Source organism: Neopelma chrysocephalum, unplaced genomic scaffold, assembly GCF_003984885.1.
Source record: "Neopelma chrysocephalum unplaced genomic scaffold, ASM398488v2 Primary Assembly neopelma1_71, whole genome shotgun sequence".
Taxonomy (NCBI): domain Eukaryota; kingdom Metazoa; phylum Chordata; class Aves; order Passeriformes; family Pipridae; genus Neopelma; species Neopelma chrysocephalum.
In genome coordinates this window covers 1,918,062-1,937,759 of record NW_020897731.1, presented here as the reverse complement: position 1 = coordinate 1,937,759, position 19,698 = coordinate 1,918,062, and the positions used below count along the sequence as shown (strand labels likewise).

The 19,698-nt window shown below is 40.5% G+C and overlaps 1 protein-coding gene across 13 annotated transcripts in view; it reads right to left on the bottom strand.

Annotated features, from left to right (window-relative positions):
- ABLIM2 (actin binding LIM protein family member 2) overlaps positions 1 to 19,698 on the bottom strand; it is a 142,343-nt gene extending 122,645 nt beyond the window's left edge. For all 13 annotated transcript variants that reach the window (XM_027686346.1, XM_027686351.1, XM_027686348.1 and 10 more), the window contains exon 1: positions 19,608 to 19,698. In XM_027686346.1, the coding sequence (XP_027542147.1) occupies positions 19,608 to 19,623 (16 nt within the window). In that variant the 5' untranslated portion in view covers positions 19,624 to 19,698. The remainder of the gene's footprint in view (positions 1 to 19,607) is intronic.

The following is a 19,698-nucleotide window of genomic DNA, read 5'->3' as shown; positions in this document are numbered from 1 at the left end:
GCAACTCTGTGAAAAGACTGATAGGTTCCTCAGGGTATGAAAAATTATATGATGCAATTGAATTATCTCAGCAATACAGTTTCTTACATAAGAGCTAGAAAAAGAACACAGTAAGGGCTAACGTGTTAAATAAGCAGAGAATTAGGAGCAATTCCTTAATGCAATGCAATCCTTACCTCTGTAATAATTTTATCTACAACTGTCGTTGGGGCTGTGTAAAATGAGACACCTCATGGAAGTGCTTCTCTCTACAGATTAACCAACTTGCTTACTCAAGCCAATGAGACCTTAGGTGCCAAAAGTATAAAAGTCTGAATTAGCCACCATGACTTGCAGAAATCCTTAATTTCACCTAGCCCCCTGACTCAGTCAGATCTAACATCATTTTTCACACTGTCAATCACAAATCAGTCCAAACTCTTTAAGAAACTCCAGTATTAATACCTTTCTCTTTCACTAAGCATTAGAAATTCCACTATCTCAATTTTAGTCCCTCTTCTAACACTGAGCTGAAATAGAGTTGAAAACTCTGATCTGAATTTCAGTCTGGTACATAGGAATGACATGCACTAATGCTCCAAGCCATACAGTTGATGACTACCATCATGTCACAGGTGTCTGACACCACGCTGACAGCCCACAGCAGACAGTTACAACACCATGCGTGGCACCACTGCGTTCATAATGATGATGCTTTTAGACACCTTCATATTTCCAAAGCACTACAAGTAAGACTAACATGGCATCTTTTCCAATAGCAATTGTAATCTTCAAAGGAACAAGTTTTCAGTTCATCACGTAAACATGAGCTTTATACAAATACAGAAGTCAAGGAGAAGTTCAGTCTTCCCTTGTTTGCTAGGGTGGGGGTCAGCTTGCCTAACTCCAGGCATCCAGAAATTAGAAAAGTAGTTAAAGAAGGTTCTCACTATCATAAAAGAAACAGAAAAGTCCATCACCACAGGCTGGCACAGAACACCCTCTAGAATTGCCTCCCTTCCACTCAGTGTTGTAGCATCTCAGGCTAGGCACCTAACACAGCTGAAGTCAGATGAGACAAATCCAAGCCTGAGCATATAAGTGCATAACTGCTCCCTCTGTTTTCTGTGCTTGTTTAAAATTCCAGTTGTGATTGTGAGTTTCTTTATTTCCTATGCAACCCATGTCTGAATATCCTAGATCTCACTGTCACTCAATTGCCACCTCTCCTGATCCTCCTCATCAATGCTCCTCGTGATTCTGGAGCAGGAGCCCTGTAAACATGTGAAAATCTTATCCTTCATTAGGAAAAGAAAAATACAAATACAAATTTCTACCACTGTCCCTCCAAGTTATTTGAAAACTGTGTATAATAATTTTAATTAAATATAATGGGTTTTGGAAGTTAGACTTCCTAACCATTTGGAGAGGTTGGTAACACTCCACCACCAAGTATCATCCTTTTGTTGCTATTTTCTTCCTTTTTGTGCTATTTCTGCCCTTCAAGTACCTCTACATAATTAAGAACTTTTAGTTGTGAATTATCCCATTTTTTCAAGCCTCCTCCTTGGATTTTCCTCTGTAAACACAAATCCATTTACAGTCTTTGACATTTTGGATGCTCACACTAGTACAGTCTATGCTAATATGAACATCAACAAAGAATGAAAAATATCAACTCAGTATTTCAGCTGTATTGAAGTCAACCGAGATACTCATATGTATAGAGTCAAAGATGTTCACAGATATTTATCTTGATGGGTTTGGCAGGTAACATTGCAAACTTGCTGGAAGCAGGATCATAATTACTTTTTATGCCAATACCATCCCAGCTTTTGTTTCCTGAAGTGCTACTGCCAATAGTAATGCAAATTTAATGAGAAGAGTTAGTAATTCCCAAACAAAATCACACTGTAAATGAAACAATGTGCAAATATATTTTATTCAAAGCAAAGATATATATAATGATTTAAGCATTTCTCTTGGGTAAAAATTAACAATGTGGCATTGTATAATAAAAATGAAACAACGTTAATCTCTAAGCTTTAAAATTAGGTAATGGAAGAAGAAAGTCTCTTTCGGAGCATTTCCACAATGTTACAAATCCTTACTTCCAGATTCTGATTACACGAGTTCAGAATATAATCAAATACTAAATAAACATGCAAACTGTATCCTTATTGTAGACTCATATCAAAACTTTACAGATGAAATTAAAAACAAAGAAAGAAATAGAAAGTCTTTTAGGGGAAGGTTTGTAAAACAATAGAAAACCTATGCATATAAACACCTGGGAACTGCTGGCAAACACAGATATGGCACTGAGGGAAGAGAAGAAGGACCAGGGGAAAGGCAAAACCCACCAACTACTAATTCCAATGGTAAGAGAAGAACAACAGGATCTCCGGAGTGGAGAAACAGCAGGAGACCACCACCTGTTCTTTGGCCCTGCTATTCACAACAAAAAGGCTTTTCTTCATGTTATTTTCTTAAGAAAATTTAATTTTGCAAGGAATACCTGCATTTGCTGTCAATTCTTTCTCTTAACAAAAATAATAAAAAGTGCCCAAAATGCTTGCTAGCAATTTGGAAAAAATGAGCAATACTGTGTCATTCTATGATTTCTATCTATTATCTAAAAATACAAGATTTTTTTTGATAAAACATTCTTTGGTCAAAATGGTGTCATGGAGGTTTTCTATACACACAATAATAATATTATCTTTATTTAAAAATACACCACTAACACAGTGCCATTCAGAATGGCACTTGAGAAAGCAGTAGACTTCCTGCACCTCTAGTTTAAGAACATTTTCTGCCACACTTCACAATTTGCTTCTTTTAAGCCACCATTTAACTTTCCTTCCAATTACAGGTCAAATCTGCCACCTAATTCATGCCATCAGACCCACTACTGACAGTCTGCTAGGATGGTTATACCATATAGGTATAATCAACACTTATTTACACATTGATTAGGCCAATTCCAGTCGTGAGTTCCACTTAGCAGCAGGCAAGGGTAAAGGAAAATTGTTGTAAGTCATCTCTTTGTCCTCCAGACAGGCAGCCTATGTGCCCAGCTCTGCAGCACTATAACAGCAGTCCCCAGGGATGCTCCAGCAGACTGACAGATTTCCCATTTCCATATTTGCTCAGTTGATAATTACCAGAAAGTGGGAAAAGATACAAAATAAACTCATTATTATCACTCTGAAATCTTCTCAGATGGAATTTTTCATTCATTCTGTATACTCCCTTCTTAACCAGTGAGATTACATTTGTTCAAAGGCAGAATTATAACTATCATTTTAAAGTGTATTCTTCTACTCACACAGTAAGATTTAATTACTGTTACTTAAAGCACTGATCCAAAACCTTCCAAACACACTCAGACCTAGTCAAAAGCTTTAATACTTCTATGCCAATCCTAAACTCTGGTACATATCAATCCACTTATTAGTTTTATGATTAGGTATGGATATAATTAGAAAATGTGATAAAGTTTGCTTTTTTAAACTCAAAATTGCTCTATTCTTTAAAAAAAAGCTCCTCTCCCTTGGTATGTTTTTAGGCTACCATTTTACAGACAGTTTTCTACTACTGAGATTGTACCTCTCCTGCCTAGGAATTCCCTATATATTTTACATTCAGTCAAAAAAAAAATGACAGTCCCAAGATTCAACTTTAAACCGAGAGACTATCTCAAAATTGGCCTAGTTGTACTAAGAACATATTAAATTATGACAAGTTGTACTAAGAACATATTACATTACTAAATGAGAAGCTGTGTACTCTCCTATGCAGCAAATCTACAGACTACTGGAACTATATTGTCTTTACTCTTAGGTCAGCTGTACAAGAGATTAGATCTTTTAATTATCTGTCCCAGATTGTAGTTAGAAGCCTCAAATCCATTCAGCTGCTCAGTTTATGACCTGCAGAAATAAATCTGACCCCTTACAAAAGTACACCCAAGCATCACACACAGTCCAAGACATAGTTATGGTTTTAAAATCACCACATAACTCTCAACTGGTACATCATTATGCTTCAGAACTGAGTTTCCACTGAAAATGTACGTGTGTCTGTATTTTTTGGAAGTGCTGCACAAGAGTCCCAGAAGCATTGTCTTGCTGTCCTGCTTTAGCTTTAAATGTAATTTTAATCATGCCGAAGTCAAGTTTAGCACTCCCACACACTATATTTAGAACCAGAATAATTTAGGTTGGAAGGTACCTCTGGAGGTCATCTAGTCCAGCCTCCTCCTCAGCGCAGATCCCACCAGATCAGGTTGCCCAGGGCCTTGTCCTGTCCAGATATCAAACCTCCAAGGATGTAAGGCCGCCTTTTCCCTGCTCCAGTGCTTTACAATGCTCTTGGGAATTTTGTTTCCTCTTATATCTAATCAGAACTTGCCATGTTGAACATCGCCACGGGGTTGACTCTTGTCTTTTTGCCACACACCTCTGACCAGAGTCTGGGTCCATCTTCTCTACAGCCCATCACTAAGACATGAAGACATGGATGTTCTCCCATAGTCTCCCAAAGGAGCCTGCCTGCCGGCAGGAGGATTTTCTCCTCCCAGCCTCTGCCCATCCAGGCAGCCTGTCCATGGACATGCTTCACTTCATCCCAGTGGCAGAACTGTGGCGTGAGAGTGCAAGACACCTCCCTAAAATTCCTAACACGAACACTGTCACAAGTGCGAGAGGGGACACACTTTAAAAATTAGCCTTCCAAACCTGTGTCTTGCATCGTTCAGAAAGTGACTGGGTGTTCAGTGTTGCTGAATACCTTTAGCTCACAGCATCTTTGCCCATCCAGGTTTTTTTACAAGGCCACCTTCCATCATAGTATTGTACTACTTACCTAAGTAATAAAGCAAAACTCTTGTACCTGGATCTGCTATAATGCAACATGTTCTGATCTGAACATGTAGTATTAGACCATTGCATTCTAAAAGAATAGAAGCTAATTGCAGACACACTTATGTGTAAATAGCTGCATGAATTACTTTTATATATATATAAATACCATCATAAATTTCTTGTCCCACAGTGCTACCAGTCACAACAAACATGCAGAGTTGCAGCAGCCTGGCCTGAGAACTGACCCTACAAACTAACCATTAGATATACAGTGACCTTGGTGATCCCATCACCAAGAAGTCACAACGAACTAGAGAAGCCAATCTGTCTTTTCAAAATTATGCACACACCAAACATACAAAAAACCAAGGTGGCTTACAAAGTTACACATTTGACGTTGCGATTTTGCCTTGGAAGTAGGGATTTTGTTGAGACAGTAAATACCAATCCCACCTAACCACATATCCTGTGGGTCACACACAGCCATTACTGCACAGGTATCCAGTTTCCAGTCTCTACACCCTGCACAGATTCCTTACAATTTAAAGAACAGGCAATGTGATTAACACTGCTAATCTGGCTGCACTGCGAATTTTGGCTGACTCTTCCATATTGGAGCTCTGGGAGTTTTGACTGCAATATAAGAAGTATTGTTAAGCCTCATGTTCTATCACAGCCTTGAAATATTTGATATTTTAGATTAAGTACCATCCCTGGGTGATGTGATTGTGCAGCAATCACAATTTGGTTCTAGTTGTCATAGTTGCAAAAAAGGTTTAAAGGTTTTTAACATTTTATAAAGTCTCCTCATCCCCTTCCAGTATGAACAACATAAACAAAATCCAAATGGTAGAAAAGAGGCTCCAACTTGTATTCTGATTTATGATTACAGATGCTACTGTTTATGATTTTTACCTTAATTTTCTTCTGTGCATATATAGCCTAATTGATAGATCTCAGAGATTTTCATAAGGTTTTTGCTTCTGCTCATATACTATCTAGTAAATCGATGATACTACAGTAATTTATTTTTTTAAGCCTAAGATCATTTAAAGTCCTAGACATACACTACAATACCTTGCCTTGGAGAAAGAATGCCAATCACATGAGTTTTGGTGTGAAGCCACATTCTCAGGGTGTTGGGAAGAACAGACAAAGCAGGGGAGTTTCGCTCACTAGCGTAGCCCCAAGGAAAGGAAAAAATATTCAGGAAAAGAAAAAAAAAGAAAAAAATTTCACAGTAAGTGAAATTCCTCTTGGAAACAGCAGAAATGGCCTCTTTGTTCCACTCACTGATTTTATTGATGTGGTGGGGGAAATAGGACAGTGGTGATAATGTCCTTAGCTGAGCATCTCATACCAAACCAAGGCAGGGGCCAAAAGCATCTCACCAACATGGCTGGTACCAAGGGACGCAAACTGGCCCCCAGCCCTCCACCACTTGGAGCAAATCCTGAGCTGCTGGATCCATCTGTGTATCTTTTGCCATAATACTTCATTTTCCAGCCCGTGGGCAACTGACAGAGCAGATGTCACTGAAATGACTTAACGTATTAAGCTGCTATTTGTTTAATTCTGATGTGGAAAATGTGTCACACTCTAAATAGTTTAGTATGTTAATGCACCACTGCAGCAACCTACAGCAATCTTTTATAATTTTATTCTAGACTTATTTGCTGATTTCATTTTAAATCATAATTAAAACCTGTTTCCTTGATTTCCTACCTACATTTTTTTAAGTGTACTCTTAACTTCACCTTCAGTTTCCTCAAGCTGAATAAACAGAAGTAATATCACAGATGAACATTTCGTGTCCTAGCATATTTTATTTGCATTAAATTATATAAGACAGATGCAGATAAAACTTCTAGACTAACGTATTCCATTAATAATTTGCAGCACAATAGTTCATAGATGAAGGGGCTCTGGGAGTTTAAGGAATAACATCTTAGTTACTATGTCTACACAAGAAAGCTGACCAAAGGTATATTTGGAACTTGTATCTGAGTAATAATATTAAAAAGAATCGAAAATATTCTTATTTGAATCAAAGTTTTTCAAAGTTTGATTCAAACTTCAAAATTTCAATTCTAAGGTAAGAGGAAGCTTTTAATAGCTACAGAATGAAGTTTTATTTCTTACATAAGTACATAGTTCCTTATGCTTCAATGGGATTATACATGAGAGCATATCTAGTCTTGAATTTGAAAATTATTCATCTTAAAAACTTTTAAGGAATCAATTTTAGAATAACTTTTAAAATCTTATGATGAGCACTACGAACGAGGAATTCCAAGCTGTAAAGATGAATGATGTACATTTCAAACTGAAGGAGCAATATGAAGTCAATTGAATTTAAGTCTTTTGTGAATTCACATGAAATGTTGGAGAGCCTTATTAGCTTGACAAACTACAAGGATGTGTTAGTAAAATTAATGCTCTTGCACGTAGCTGTGCTCCTTTGATTAGTCAGCATCCCTCGCATTAGCACTTCTGATTTCTGGAGACTCCCTGGGCACACATAAGACACATTTAACTTGCCAGTGCCTTACCCTGATGCTCTGGGGTAAGGCATTGCACTGGGACAGGCCTTTCCTACAGGCACTGCAGGCTTCAGGGCTGGCTGCTGCTTCACCAGTGGGTCATATCAAGAGCTCTGTTAAGTAACCCTCATGAACTTCTTAAACTATAATATAAAATCTGAATTTTGGAGTAAGCTTTTAAAAATACAGCTTCTGAAACATGCTTCTGTGGTTGGAAGCCCAGTTAAAGCCTGATATGGTATGATATTGAGAATTTCCTGCAAAGAAATACCTGTCTGCATTTTTCTTTATACCAGGCTCATTCAACTTGATGGTGGGCAAACAACCACTGGCTCAGACTACAATGGCCCATTGCACAATGGGTGCAGGCACAACCCACTGTGAGCCTCCTCTGGAACAAAAGCCCAATGTTGACAAAAGGCTTCTAAACTAATGTGTTAAGCAATGCAGTTCTTCATAACCACCCTGTGTTGTTCCTCAGTAGGCACCTCCAGTTCGACCTGTCTGCTCCACCTCTCCTTGGAATGGTTCTCATTATGCAGATGATTTCCCCCTCAGTCTTAAACTATACCAGCAGTGACACTCTTCTGGAACGACGAAATGACCAAAACTTGCTGACAAACAAATGAACATAGGAACCTGATGCTTCCAAACAGAGAGCATTAGGGCACAATCAGTGTGGTGCACTTTGGTCAGATTTTTTTTAATATGAACCTGGTTGTTTCAATGTCTTTTAAACAGGAGTGCCATGTATGGCTTGGAGTAGGTCCATTTCAGCTAAATGTACTCAAGTAAATGTACTCAAAACAAATGTACTGAAGTAAACAAGCTCAACTCAGTACTAGCCCCCAGGACTGAAATGATCTTCTTCCCAAAACTAAGCTTTCAGGTCACTGGGAGATACAAAAGCTGACAGGTGTTACCAGTGTGACATGGAATGGATCATAAATATTTTCCAAATTACCTATGGTATCCACGTGATTGTAACTGATGAAAGTTGCAGAAACTGAAAAATTGGAAAGTTGCCTAAATCCTCAGCTTCCCTGCCCAGCTGGGAAAGGGAGATGGGTGAGCAGAGAGAAACCCAGGGCTTTTCCACTTTGCTGCACTTATCCATAACACTGGCCTTTGGGGAAATATTAACTTAAGCCTGCCTCCAGAGGAAAAAGCTGCATGTTATCTCTTTGCCACATAATGCCACCTTTAAAGAGCTTTAAAGAGCTGGCAAGTGACAGTGACAGCTGCTGGCAAGGGTCTGCTGGGACAGGCGTCACTGTGGGCTGCAGAGATTCCTTGGTGGGGCTGCACACTCTCAGCTTGGGTGCCACTACGTGCTGCCTTTTCCTACCACATAAAAGTAAAAAAACCCACACATTTTCCAGGGTTAGGTTCTAGTGTTTTTTACTTTTTTTTTTAAGTATTTTACATGTGCAATCTTATCTGATGGGTGACATCAGCTGCAGTCTTGATTTTTTTTTTTTAATGAAATCTCCTTGTTGACATGATCCAGAGAGAAACAAAAATCAAGGGCAGGAATATTTAGGCTGCCCAGGGACATGGAGTTAGCAGCAGGCAACTGGCTTTACTGCAATTGGTTTTCGCAAGCCCAACTCTTCCCTCTCTCCTCCTCTCCTTGAGCTGCTGGACAAGCTGAGGACCAGATATTATTTTTCAAAACTCAGCAAAAGATGGGAAACAAATTAACCTTTTGTTTTCCTTTCTTACATTTACCGACAAATGTCAGCCACTCACGCCAATGCCAAAAATAACCCAAAATGTATTAAGTCTTACATATGTAAAGTCAGAGTGACCTAACTGAAGGAACATTTAATTCAGACTTTGATATTTCAGATTCTTGTCCTCTTGACTAATCCTATCAAATACAAGTCACAAATCTCTTCTCAGTTCTCCTGTGTGCACAAGCAAATCCCCTTCTCTTGTGAGAGCTTTGCAGTCAATTGATCAAAAATACTATTAAAAAGCTAAATATATTTATAAAAATATGTAGCACCAACAGTATCATAATGAAATTCTACCAAAAGAAACCCTGACATCAGAGAATATAAATGTAAAGTGATACATGCTATCAAAAAAGGAAGGAGTTCCTGCAAAATATGGCAGAATCTTCTTAAAGAGAAGATGTCATCTTTTAGACTAAAAATACTACAGCTCTTTATATATGATACAAAGCCAGAGACAACATCACCCCCCAATAGTTTACAAACAATATAAACTGCAGTGTGAAAAAAAATACACGGAATATTAAAATAACAGCAATTACCCTACTAGTTACATTATTTCCACTTAAAAGTTTTCCAATTTTTTATTGCATTAATGCTTGCTTTAGGGCATACCATTTCAGGATGCTTACACAGAAGTATGCAACAAAAAGCTGAAATAAATTGATAAAAAGAGATTTCAAAACTGACAGTGAGATGCAAGGGTCATCCTGGAAGCAGCAGAAGGGATTGCAGCCCAGAGGCAGAAAGGAGTGGAATATGTAGGGGAACTTGTTTACGAGTCAGTACTACGGCTCTTATCGATGAACAGCTCTTACCGCCCATCCAAAGTCCTCCCTCCCCACTGCTCCAGTGCCATACACAGCTGTCGAGGTGAAGTGCCAAGTAGCCTGGGACCAATACAGGTTCTTTGGCAACTGTTAATTCTTCACGATGCCATAATGCCAATGCAGTGAAAATAATTTCCATTCAACATCTTTTTTCCCCACAGCACAGTTACAACAATTTCCCTAGAAAATTCACAGGGGCTATTTAAACTTCAGTCCTTTTCCTTCCATGGTCTGCCTTCCAAAGCACAGAGCCACAAGACAAGCTAAGAGTAGGAATCGTGCTTTAACATGTCAAGATTTGCTGTTTACTCACTGCTAAGGTCTTCGTAAGCAACACTTGGATGTGCAACTCCTTAAAACAGGAGTTCACAGGTTCACTTACAGAAAATAGGTTCTATTAGGGGAAAAAAGAAAATTATTTTTTTACTACCAAAAAATAAACCAGTACAGCATTTTCTGAGCAAGCAATATGATCAGCACAGAAATGGACTATCACAGGAAGCAATAGGTTCATTACCTTTTATTGTCTTGAGGGAAGACAGCTCTGCTTTTGCAAACAACTCAGTATTGAGATATGTGAGTGAAAACAACCACTTATATAGAGAAGTAGTAGAGGATCAGATGACTTAGCAACTAAATTTGACCTATAACCTAGACACCATCTCAAAACCAGCTTAAATAAGCAACCAGAATTAAAGATGAAATTCAGAATTGAAATCTTTGTGCTTTTTGATGCCCACAGTGCAAACAGCAATACTGAAAGCATCCATCGCTCTAATAAATAAATTTCTAATGACCTTAAGAAATACATGTATGATATCCAAATTGCTAGGATGGAAGTTGGGACTGTCTCCAATATATAGAATTTCTATATATTTCAAAAACTATTAAGTATCTTTGTATTTAGAAAGGCTCTGAGAAGCTGCCTTTCTAATTCTTAACAGACCAGGTAAATTGAGTATCCAATCAACATTATGGCAGTTTCTGACAGCTTTAGCTTAACAGCCAGGCTTCTTCTGCCAACTTAAATTTGCAGCTCGTGCTGTTTGCCGCTTTCTAAAATAGGCATGACTATGGCACGCTTCTAGATCCATGTAGACCTTATGTGCTTCAGAGACAAGATGCAGAAAGCCCAGCCAAGCATTTCTTCAGAGCTGGCAGCACTACCCTACCGTCAGTCTCATATACTTCACAGGACACAGCCTGTGTTGTTCCCATGGAAAATCAGCTTTGACCTTGGAAGAAAGCTCAGGCATATCGCAAGTTAAAATTATAGATCTGTGGAAAGAAATGAAAAACATGAGCCTATCGCTTCAGCAGTTTTTATGAAAATGCAGCATATCACTTCAGCCCAGAAACATTATTTAACCCCAAAGTTTAGAAATAACAGGAGTTAAGGGTTCTCAGTACAACCTAGGTTTTAGCCTCAGGTCAAATCCTGTTAATAATACAAACAAAATCAAATCTACAGCAGTGTCATTGGGTAGCTCTCTTAAGACATGAAGATCTACTAAGATATAAATAGAAGTCTGATAAGCTGGCTTTCTGCATTCAATTAAATTTAGGCCACACTACCAAAAATGAGCTAAAATTCATCATCTCAGGTGATGCATCCCTTAGTACCATCTTGAAAAACGTCCAAGACCAAGATGGACAAGCCACTGTCATTGTTAGTTCCCAGGTCAGGATGACAGGCACAGCTGGAAACACTACTGAGCCAGAGACATTCAGTCTGAGCTGGTACAGACAGTGTGATGATCTTAAATAACGACAACAAATGTCAGCAACCTGAAACACTAATGCTTTTTCCTAAAGGTCTCATGGTGCATAAGGACAGAAGCCTTAAAGAAGATGCTAGAACAGCTTTGGTTATTCTCTTACTGACAACACATTAAGGCAGTCTGTGAAATGCTTATCTTAGCTTTGTACCATGAAAACCCATGGCTATTAGAATAAAGATGCTAAAATGTTTACATCTAATTCCGTATGAAGGCACATAAATATATGCCCTGTTTCAGAGAGATAAGACACTGCAGTTCACACTGATTTCACTCATGGGTGAAGGATGTTTAGGACTTCTCGAAGTCCCAGCAGTGATAGTGAAGCCAGATTTTCATATCAAACTCTCTGTCCCAGTAAAGGGGGGGCTCTGCAGCTGCACAAACATAACCCACAGAAGAGGTCTGCATCTTTAGGCAACTGTTCAACACGTTTGTAGTACATAAACCCTGTTTCTCCCCAAGGTCTGGTGCATGAAAGCTTACAAGTGTTCATACGTGCAGCTGACGATAGCTTTTCTCCAATTTTCCAAGGCAGAATCAGCCATCAAAACACATCCAGAAACACTAGTTGGTAAATGGCCACACAAAACAATCTGCCCACAGATCTCTGTAGCAGCACAGCAGAAGCTCTGCAGTCACGCTTAAGGATGGTTTCAAATACCCACAGAAAATTTTGGACAAGCTGCCCAGAAGTCCAGCTGAAAGCAGGTCAACTCTTCAAAGTTTGGCAAATGCTGGGGCAACTTGTCCTATTAAATTTTGAAAATCTCGGAGGCTGGAGATTTCACAGGCTCTCTGCCACCCTCCTCCAGGGTTCAGGCACTCTCACTGGGCTTTCACTTTTCCTTACGACCAGCATGAATTTCCCTTGCTACCCCTCCTGACTGTTGCCTCATGCCCCTGTGAGAGGAGCTTGGCTGCATCTCCCCTTCACCCACCCATTAGGGAGTTGAAGACCACAAGTCAATTACCCTTGGCCTTCTCTCCTCTGGGTGGAACAAGAGCAGACTGCTCCAACACATCTCCGTGCGTGCCACACTCAAGAGAAGTACACAGCAGCCTTCCCCCATCGTGTTCACTGCATCAATCCTGGCAGGTGGGAACATCATAGCTAAGTGTACACTATTAGTCATGGAGAGATTCAAAGTAAACCAACTCTGCTCCCTTATCACCAGCATTTACCTATGGCCTGTGCCCAAGCACAGATCTGCCACTGCCTGAAGCCCACGGCAGAGCACGGGGCTGTATTTAGTCCGAGCAAGGCAGGAGCTGCCAAGCACACCGAGGCTCAGAGCACAGGCCCAAACCCTGCAATTGGCACTCCTTGAGCCTGATTTACAGCCAGGTTAACAGACAGCAGAATGGAGAGCATATGTGCGAGTCACAGGGGTGAGGTGCTGGAGTCACTGCCAGACACTCGCTACAACTCGCGGTACACACATACACAGCCCCAGCTGTTCCCGATTGCCTTGTATCCTGGCTAAGGATTTGGCTGAAAACCGTTTTCCATTCCCGTTTTCCTGTCATCAAGGGTAATAGTGGCAGCACAGCCTGTTTCTATGGTTTCCTTTGGTCTCAGTGGCCTACACAATTATATATGCAATCTTAAAGATTAGATCTACGGTGCATCTAAAACTGTAACCAAATGACTGCTTTCATGCTGCTGGAATTGCAAAGCCAAAGGAAACACCGCAGCAAGGCCAACCCAACAAGACTCCATGAAGCCAAACTTGTCAGCTGTACTCTATCAAAAAGCCTCAGTGCGCTGTTAAAAGGTAAAGAACAGAAAAACCTGTTTGACTTGCAGGCCCAGTTGAGTTTGCAATACTGAGAACATCAACAGGATGAGATTATAAAAATTTGTAAACAGAGCAAAGTAAATGAAAATAACTGACATGAAAAAAGGGGAAACTGTAAAAATACTTTTCATGACTTCTAGAGCATTCACACAATTTTAAACTGCAATATTTACAGCAATATGGGATTTATAAATGTACCCCAGTAAACTCTTTGACAGAGGTAAAAACAGAGGGAGAAAAAACCACGAAGAGGTCTCTGACCAAGAACTCTCCAGAAAAATCCCTGCAAACAAGGCAGCCCGTTCATTCAGTCCCACTGAGAGCTGCTCAGCAGAGAAGATCCCAGTATATATTTAGACATCAACTAGTAAACTGCATTATGCATTACTTCTGAAATTCCTTGCTATCCATGAATCTCTAAGTCAAATACTTATGAGAAGGAAGTAGATGACCTATTTTTTAAAGTGACAAAAGCACTTGCATGACACTTAAGCAGAACAGCTTCTGTGGCTTGTTTTTCATATGATATGCACCAAACTTTAACTCTTTCTACTTCACCATGAATTTTACCACACAAACAGCATCACAGCTATTAAATTTTACTTTCCTATCGCCTGAAACAGAATTGAAGGAACACAACTACTGTACACTTAGTGCTCCGTTTTATACTGTATTCAGCTGTTTCATTCCATAAAATAGTATGGGTGATGGATTTTTTCCCCTGAAGTTCAAATGAACTTGGCAAGAGGGAAGAGGAAGAATGTTAGACAATCACATTTCATCCTCTTCTGATAGAATCATAGTGCCTCATGCTAGAAATGAACCAACAGAAGAGGTACTTAAACACTTCCAAGGAACTGGTTGCTGTATTTGTGAGCAGCTACTATACAGTAATAACCAAGATAACACACTTATTCTTAATATCCACCATAAGGAGCAACAGCAATCTGTTATTGTTTCACAATGACAGCATTACTTAAATCTAAAAATAACAGTTTCTAAGTAGCAACCAAAAAAACAAAACAAACAAACAAACAAACAAAAAACCAACCAAAAAAACCCATGAAACCCAAACCCCTGTAATAAGAACATTTAAAGTATTTAAAATAGTAAAATATCACTAGTGATCTCTTGCAATTCAGAATATCTTTCATGGCCAACTGCATTTAGACTTTGATTTCCTTAAACATTACAAGATCAAGCAACCTGTCGTATAGGATCAGCAGAATCTTTAAAACAAAGTTATTGATCTATTTGACTAATGGCAGTAGAAGAAGGATTTGATTTTACAGAGAAAGGGAGAAAAATGGCTCCTAAACCAGACAGAAATATTCACTGAACAAAGTTTTTATTCATTACACATTCCTTTTCTAAAGTGGAAAAATAAATAACCGAGCTTTGTGCAAAACAATACTCAATCTAGATTTCAGAGCACAGACATCAACTAATAAGCTGTGAAAAAAACCATTCCAGCTTTTCAGACAATAACAGTTACGGACCTTGACATGCTGCTAATGGATCTTGACACAGGAAATACTCTAAATTCAGAAATATTTGCCTTAAGGTTATATTTAAATATGCAGACAGCGAGCCAGCAAATTGTCCAATAATCTCCAAGGCCCATGCGCTGCCCTCCATCTACGCTGGGCTTTTGCAGAGACCCAGCTTTGCTGGCTGGGCCCCCTCTCACCCTGATGGTCCCAGAGCTCTGCTTCTAAAAGCCCCATGCAGCACAGTCCCTTTCCACATACATATGTGGAAATTAATTATTGCAAGTGCTGGATGCTTGGTTGGAGAACTCAAGGTCCAAAGGTGGGTTAATGGACCAGTAAACCCCTAGCAGGACTGGAAAATGCAGCAGTGAGCTTGAAGTTAACAGTAATCAGGAGAGATGTGTTTCCATTGCTAAAGCCTGAATTTGCATAGTGTGGAGGGGGAATGGTTTGTCAAATTGGGCAAAACTAAAATCAGAGTTTCCTCACTTCTCCTTGAATGTTGGTCAGCCCATTGCATAGAAGGTGGCAAGAGAGGGAAAAGGTTACCTCAATCTCTGTGCTTTAATTTTTCAATTTCTTTTGCATTTCTTAGCCTATGTTCTTATGACAACGATAACTATTGGACATTAAGTACATAAGCCATTAATGTCCTGAGAAGCAAAACTGAAAGTATACTACTTGAATATCTTATTGAAATGGCAATCAGATGTGAACAGATACCAGCCAAGAAGGATGCTCGTTTCTGTACAGACGCTGCACTGCAAACAGGTAAGTAGGCAAGAAATAGACCTCACTCAGAAAGCCAAATATCTGGGTTTTGTTAAGGGGAACTAGCCTCCCTTGCAGAGATGTGCTGCAGTGCTGGGGCAGCATATAAAGGCCTGGGGGAGACAGGAGGTCCTGCAGTCAGGAGCTACCAGCTGATATACCACCACCTGATAATCTCTTCTGACCTACTTTATCCTCTCCCAACTGTGCTGTATGTTTCCACCATCCAAGAACATGATGCCATACACTAAATTGAAACTATTTTCTTAAGAGCTGTAAAGAACCCCCCAAAACCTTAGAGAATCCCAAGATATGACTTCCTACTTTTGACAATCTAAGAAATTATACACAATCTATGCAATTCAACATCAGAGGAAGAAAATGACATCAGGAAATATGTGTTACTGTTTATTTTTTCAGGGAAACATGACTAAAATGGCAATGAAATGAGGTTGTTCTACTTTTGCTCAATTATGAAATGTGTAAGATTGCATGTTATAAGCTGAACACATTTCATTAGTTGGCAAACTCCAAAGCAAGTGGATCTCTTGGTGCTCCTATCTAGTAATTCAATGCTCTCTTCAACCAGTGCTCAAAATTAAGGGCTGAAAGTAAAATCTAACTATAAAACAGTATAGTCTAAAACAATCGTAACTGTTGTCTCTAGGGAGGATTCCTATTTGCATGAGAACTTTGAAAAGGAATTAATCATCTCCTAAGCAGAGCTGGACCCTCTGTGACCAACCTGCACAACCTCTTTTGTAACCAGAGCCACTTTGTTCCTGCTCCATTTGCGTTGTGATACTCCATTAGCTGTTCTCTGATCCATGCAATCAAATTTTCCCTTTAATATAATAAAGACTAAATAGCTGTGTGAATTTGTGTCACGACATTTAATTTAATCTAATCTAAGATAATTCACCTAGTATGTAATTAGCTCTGTGATTCCTTTTTTTGCACTTAAATAGTAGACATCATATTACCCTATTTCTGGGAATTGAGGGGAACCTCATTTTCTCAATCTCAATTTTTTAACCTACTCTGTTCTTCTTGCTATGATTTCAGGATGGCAAAGACCTAAATTATTAGACTGATAACCATATTATAAACTCGTAAAACTACATTTAGAATCCTGAAAGTACAACCATGCCACATAGATCTCCCAGGTAAAAAAGCAGTGAATGGGCACTTTCTTAGAAATAGCTTAAGCCAGAGCAATGACAAGTATATGGAAGGCAGCTGAGGAAAAATCACATGTGGAAAAATATAATTATAACATATGTAATAATGCATCTGAGCTGTGTCTTACTATACCAGATGATTATACACTTTCTAGATTTAAAATTATAGTGGGAGTCTGCAGTCCATTAATACAGAATGATAGTTTAATCTATGTACTACTAAACGATTTTAAATTATATTACCTGTATCTATATACTACGAACTCACATTTACCATATATAATCACTTCTATATCTAACATCAAATCTTACAGTTAAAATGGCAAGACAGTGTTGCAGCACTGCCTGAAACTCTCTTGATACAGACAGCTAATAATGTGTTGCCTTGGTACAACAGAACACACAGACTGAGTCAAGGTTTCTGGAGTAACAAGCACAGATCCACAACTCCATCCCAAGAGTAAAAGAAATATCGAGGATTTCTCCTGGATTACCAAACAGTGCAGTAATTCTTTGAATCTTCCATGGGGCTGATTTTAATACCACACTGCACCCTTATTTTCTTTGCAGAACCAGAAATATCCTTCTGTTACAGTAAACACCAAACCTGAAATTACAGCCTTTCCATAGTAATTTTGGTGGAAATCTTTTGGAAATAGTGATTTTAGACAAACTGTGGCATTGAATTTGCCATACAATACTTGTCCCATTGATGTTAATGGAAAACTTCCATTGATTTTTCTGAGTAGATGTGGTCTCTTCACATTTCATTTATCATGAAAATTGATCGCAAATTGTTTACATAGCCCACATAGACATGCAAAATCAAAATTTGGAAACATCGAAGCTAACCTTATACTTAAAACCAAAACCCCTAAACCTGCCAGTTATTCTTTCAAATGAGAGCTAAGAACTCTCAGGGTTTTTTCCACTCTCTTTTTTCCCATGATGTTATTTTTATCTTGGCACTGTTCATTTTTGCTATTTCATTTACACCGTGTTTGCTGCAATTACTAAGATAGAATAGTGTCAAGTCTCCTCTGCATTAGAGTGTTATGCACTAACTTTTCTACCGGGTTTATAACTTTAGAATCTATTTAATTGAGATTTTAAATATTATAGACATAAAACTTTGGACCTTATATTCCCTCTACTAGGTTCAGTTCTACCACTAGAGAATTTAAATGTTTCACAGCATTTCATATTCTTCAGCTCAAAATGACAGCCAGGTAACTGAGGAAAGGATTCTGTGCTGGAGTATAATCATCTCCAAAGCAGATGTTACCTTCTGTGTTAACCACCTTGATGCCCTTAAAGACAGCGAACATATTTGGCATTTCTAACATACGGTTCAAATCACCCTGCAACACACGCTTACTTTGCTCTCACCTGCACCCCTGTGCCTTAGCCTGGGCACTTCCACAGAGAGGATCAGCAATGCTGGCAGTACATGTTTCATCCACAGACCATGCAAGAATGTGGACAGTCGACACACGTGGAAATATGTACGCCATCAACTAATCCAAGGAAATACCAAACTAGGTTTTTAGCGGAAGTCTGCGGCAGGTGCCTGAACCCAGGTCACTCACTGCCCCACCCGGGAGCTCGTCTTCCTCTCTATTTTCACTAGGCTCCCCTTTGGCTCGCTGCGAGGATGTGATATGATTAAGCATGTTGACACACAGAGTCACCACGTAATTGTAGCTATTCAGCCTCTGCCTGTTGTTGCGGTAAAGAGTATATTTAACAGCTACAGTTACCCTCAGAAACGAAATACACAATCAACTCTCAAAGCCCCCCCCCTTCCCCTATGCACAACCCTGCATTTGCCTAAAGGACTGTAATATTTTGCGATCAGCTGTGCTCTGAAGTAACCACCTCCCGCCGACACACAACGCAGACAAACACCGAACCGCTGGAAAATACAATTCCAAGTCAGTTCTCAAACCGTGCATGTATCACAGGATAAATTACTTTTGTATTGCCCTGGGCAACTGGATTCCTCCGGGCGGCAATCCTAGCTAGGGCTCCATGGCACATCCCTGATTTTCACCTTCTCTACCACCACGGTTATCTCGGCTGTGTGCTCCCACCCCCGGGATGCCGGGCGGGCAGGGGTGGCAGCCTGATGCCGCCTGATGCAGCCCTCACCCGCACCTCGGCTGCGGAGCCGCGGAGAGACCCCCAGCCGTGCCACGGCGTCCCGGAGGGGAGATGCGGGGGATGGAGACGGGGATGGACACGGCCCAGCCCGTCTAGCGGGGCCCCCGCCAGTGGTGCGGGAGATGACTGGAGCAGGTGCGGGAGATGCCCCGGGGCAGAGGCGGCTCCGCTGGAGCCCCGCGCAGGGTCCCGCTGCCCCGCACCGCCGCGGCAGCCGCAGCCCCTCCCGCCGGGCAGCGCCCGAGGCTGCCGCAGCGGCAGCTCCCCCCAGCCACACACACACATATTCGCATATTTTCGGGATTTTTTTTATTTTTAGGTGAGTAATTCCCGCCCGGCTGCCCCTGCCCGCGCCCCGGCGCGCAGCCGCGCGGCAACGTGACGGACCCCAGCCGGGCAGCGGCCACGACCCCTTCCCAAACACCGGGGGGTCTCGGCTGTTTCCCCCGCGCCCGCCTACCTGTGCCGGTGCTCATGGCGCGCAGGAGGGGCCGCTCCACGCCGCTGCCGCCGCCGCCGCCCGTCCCCGCCGCCCGTCACGGCGCCCCCGC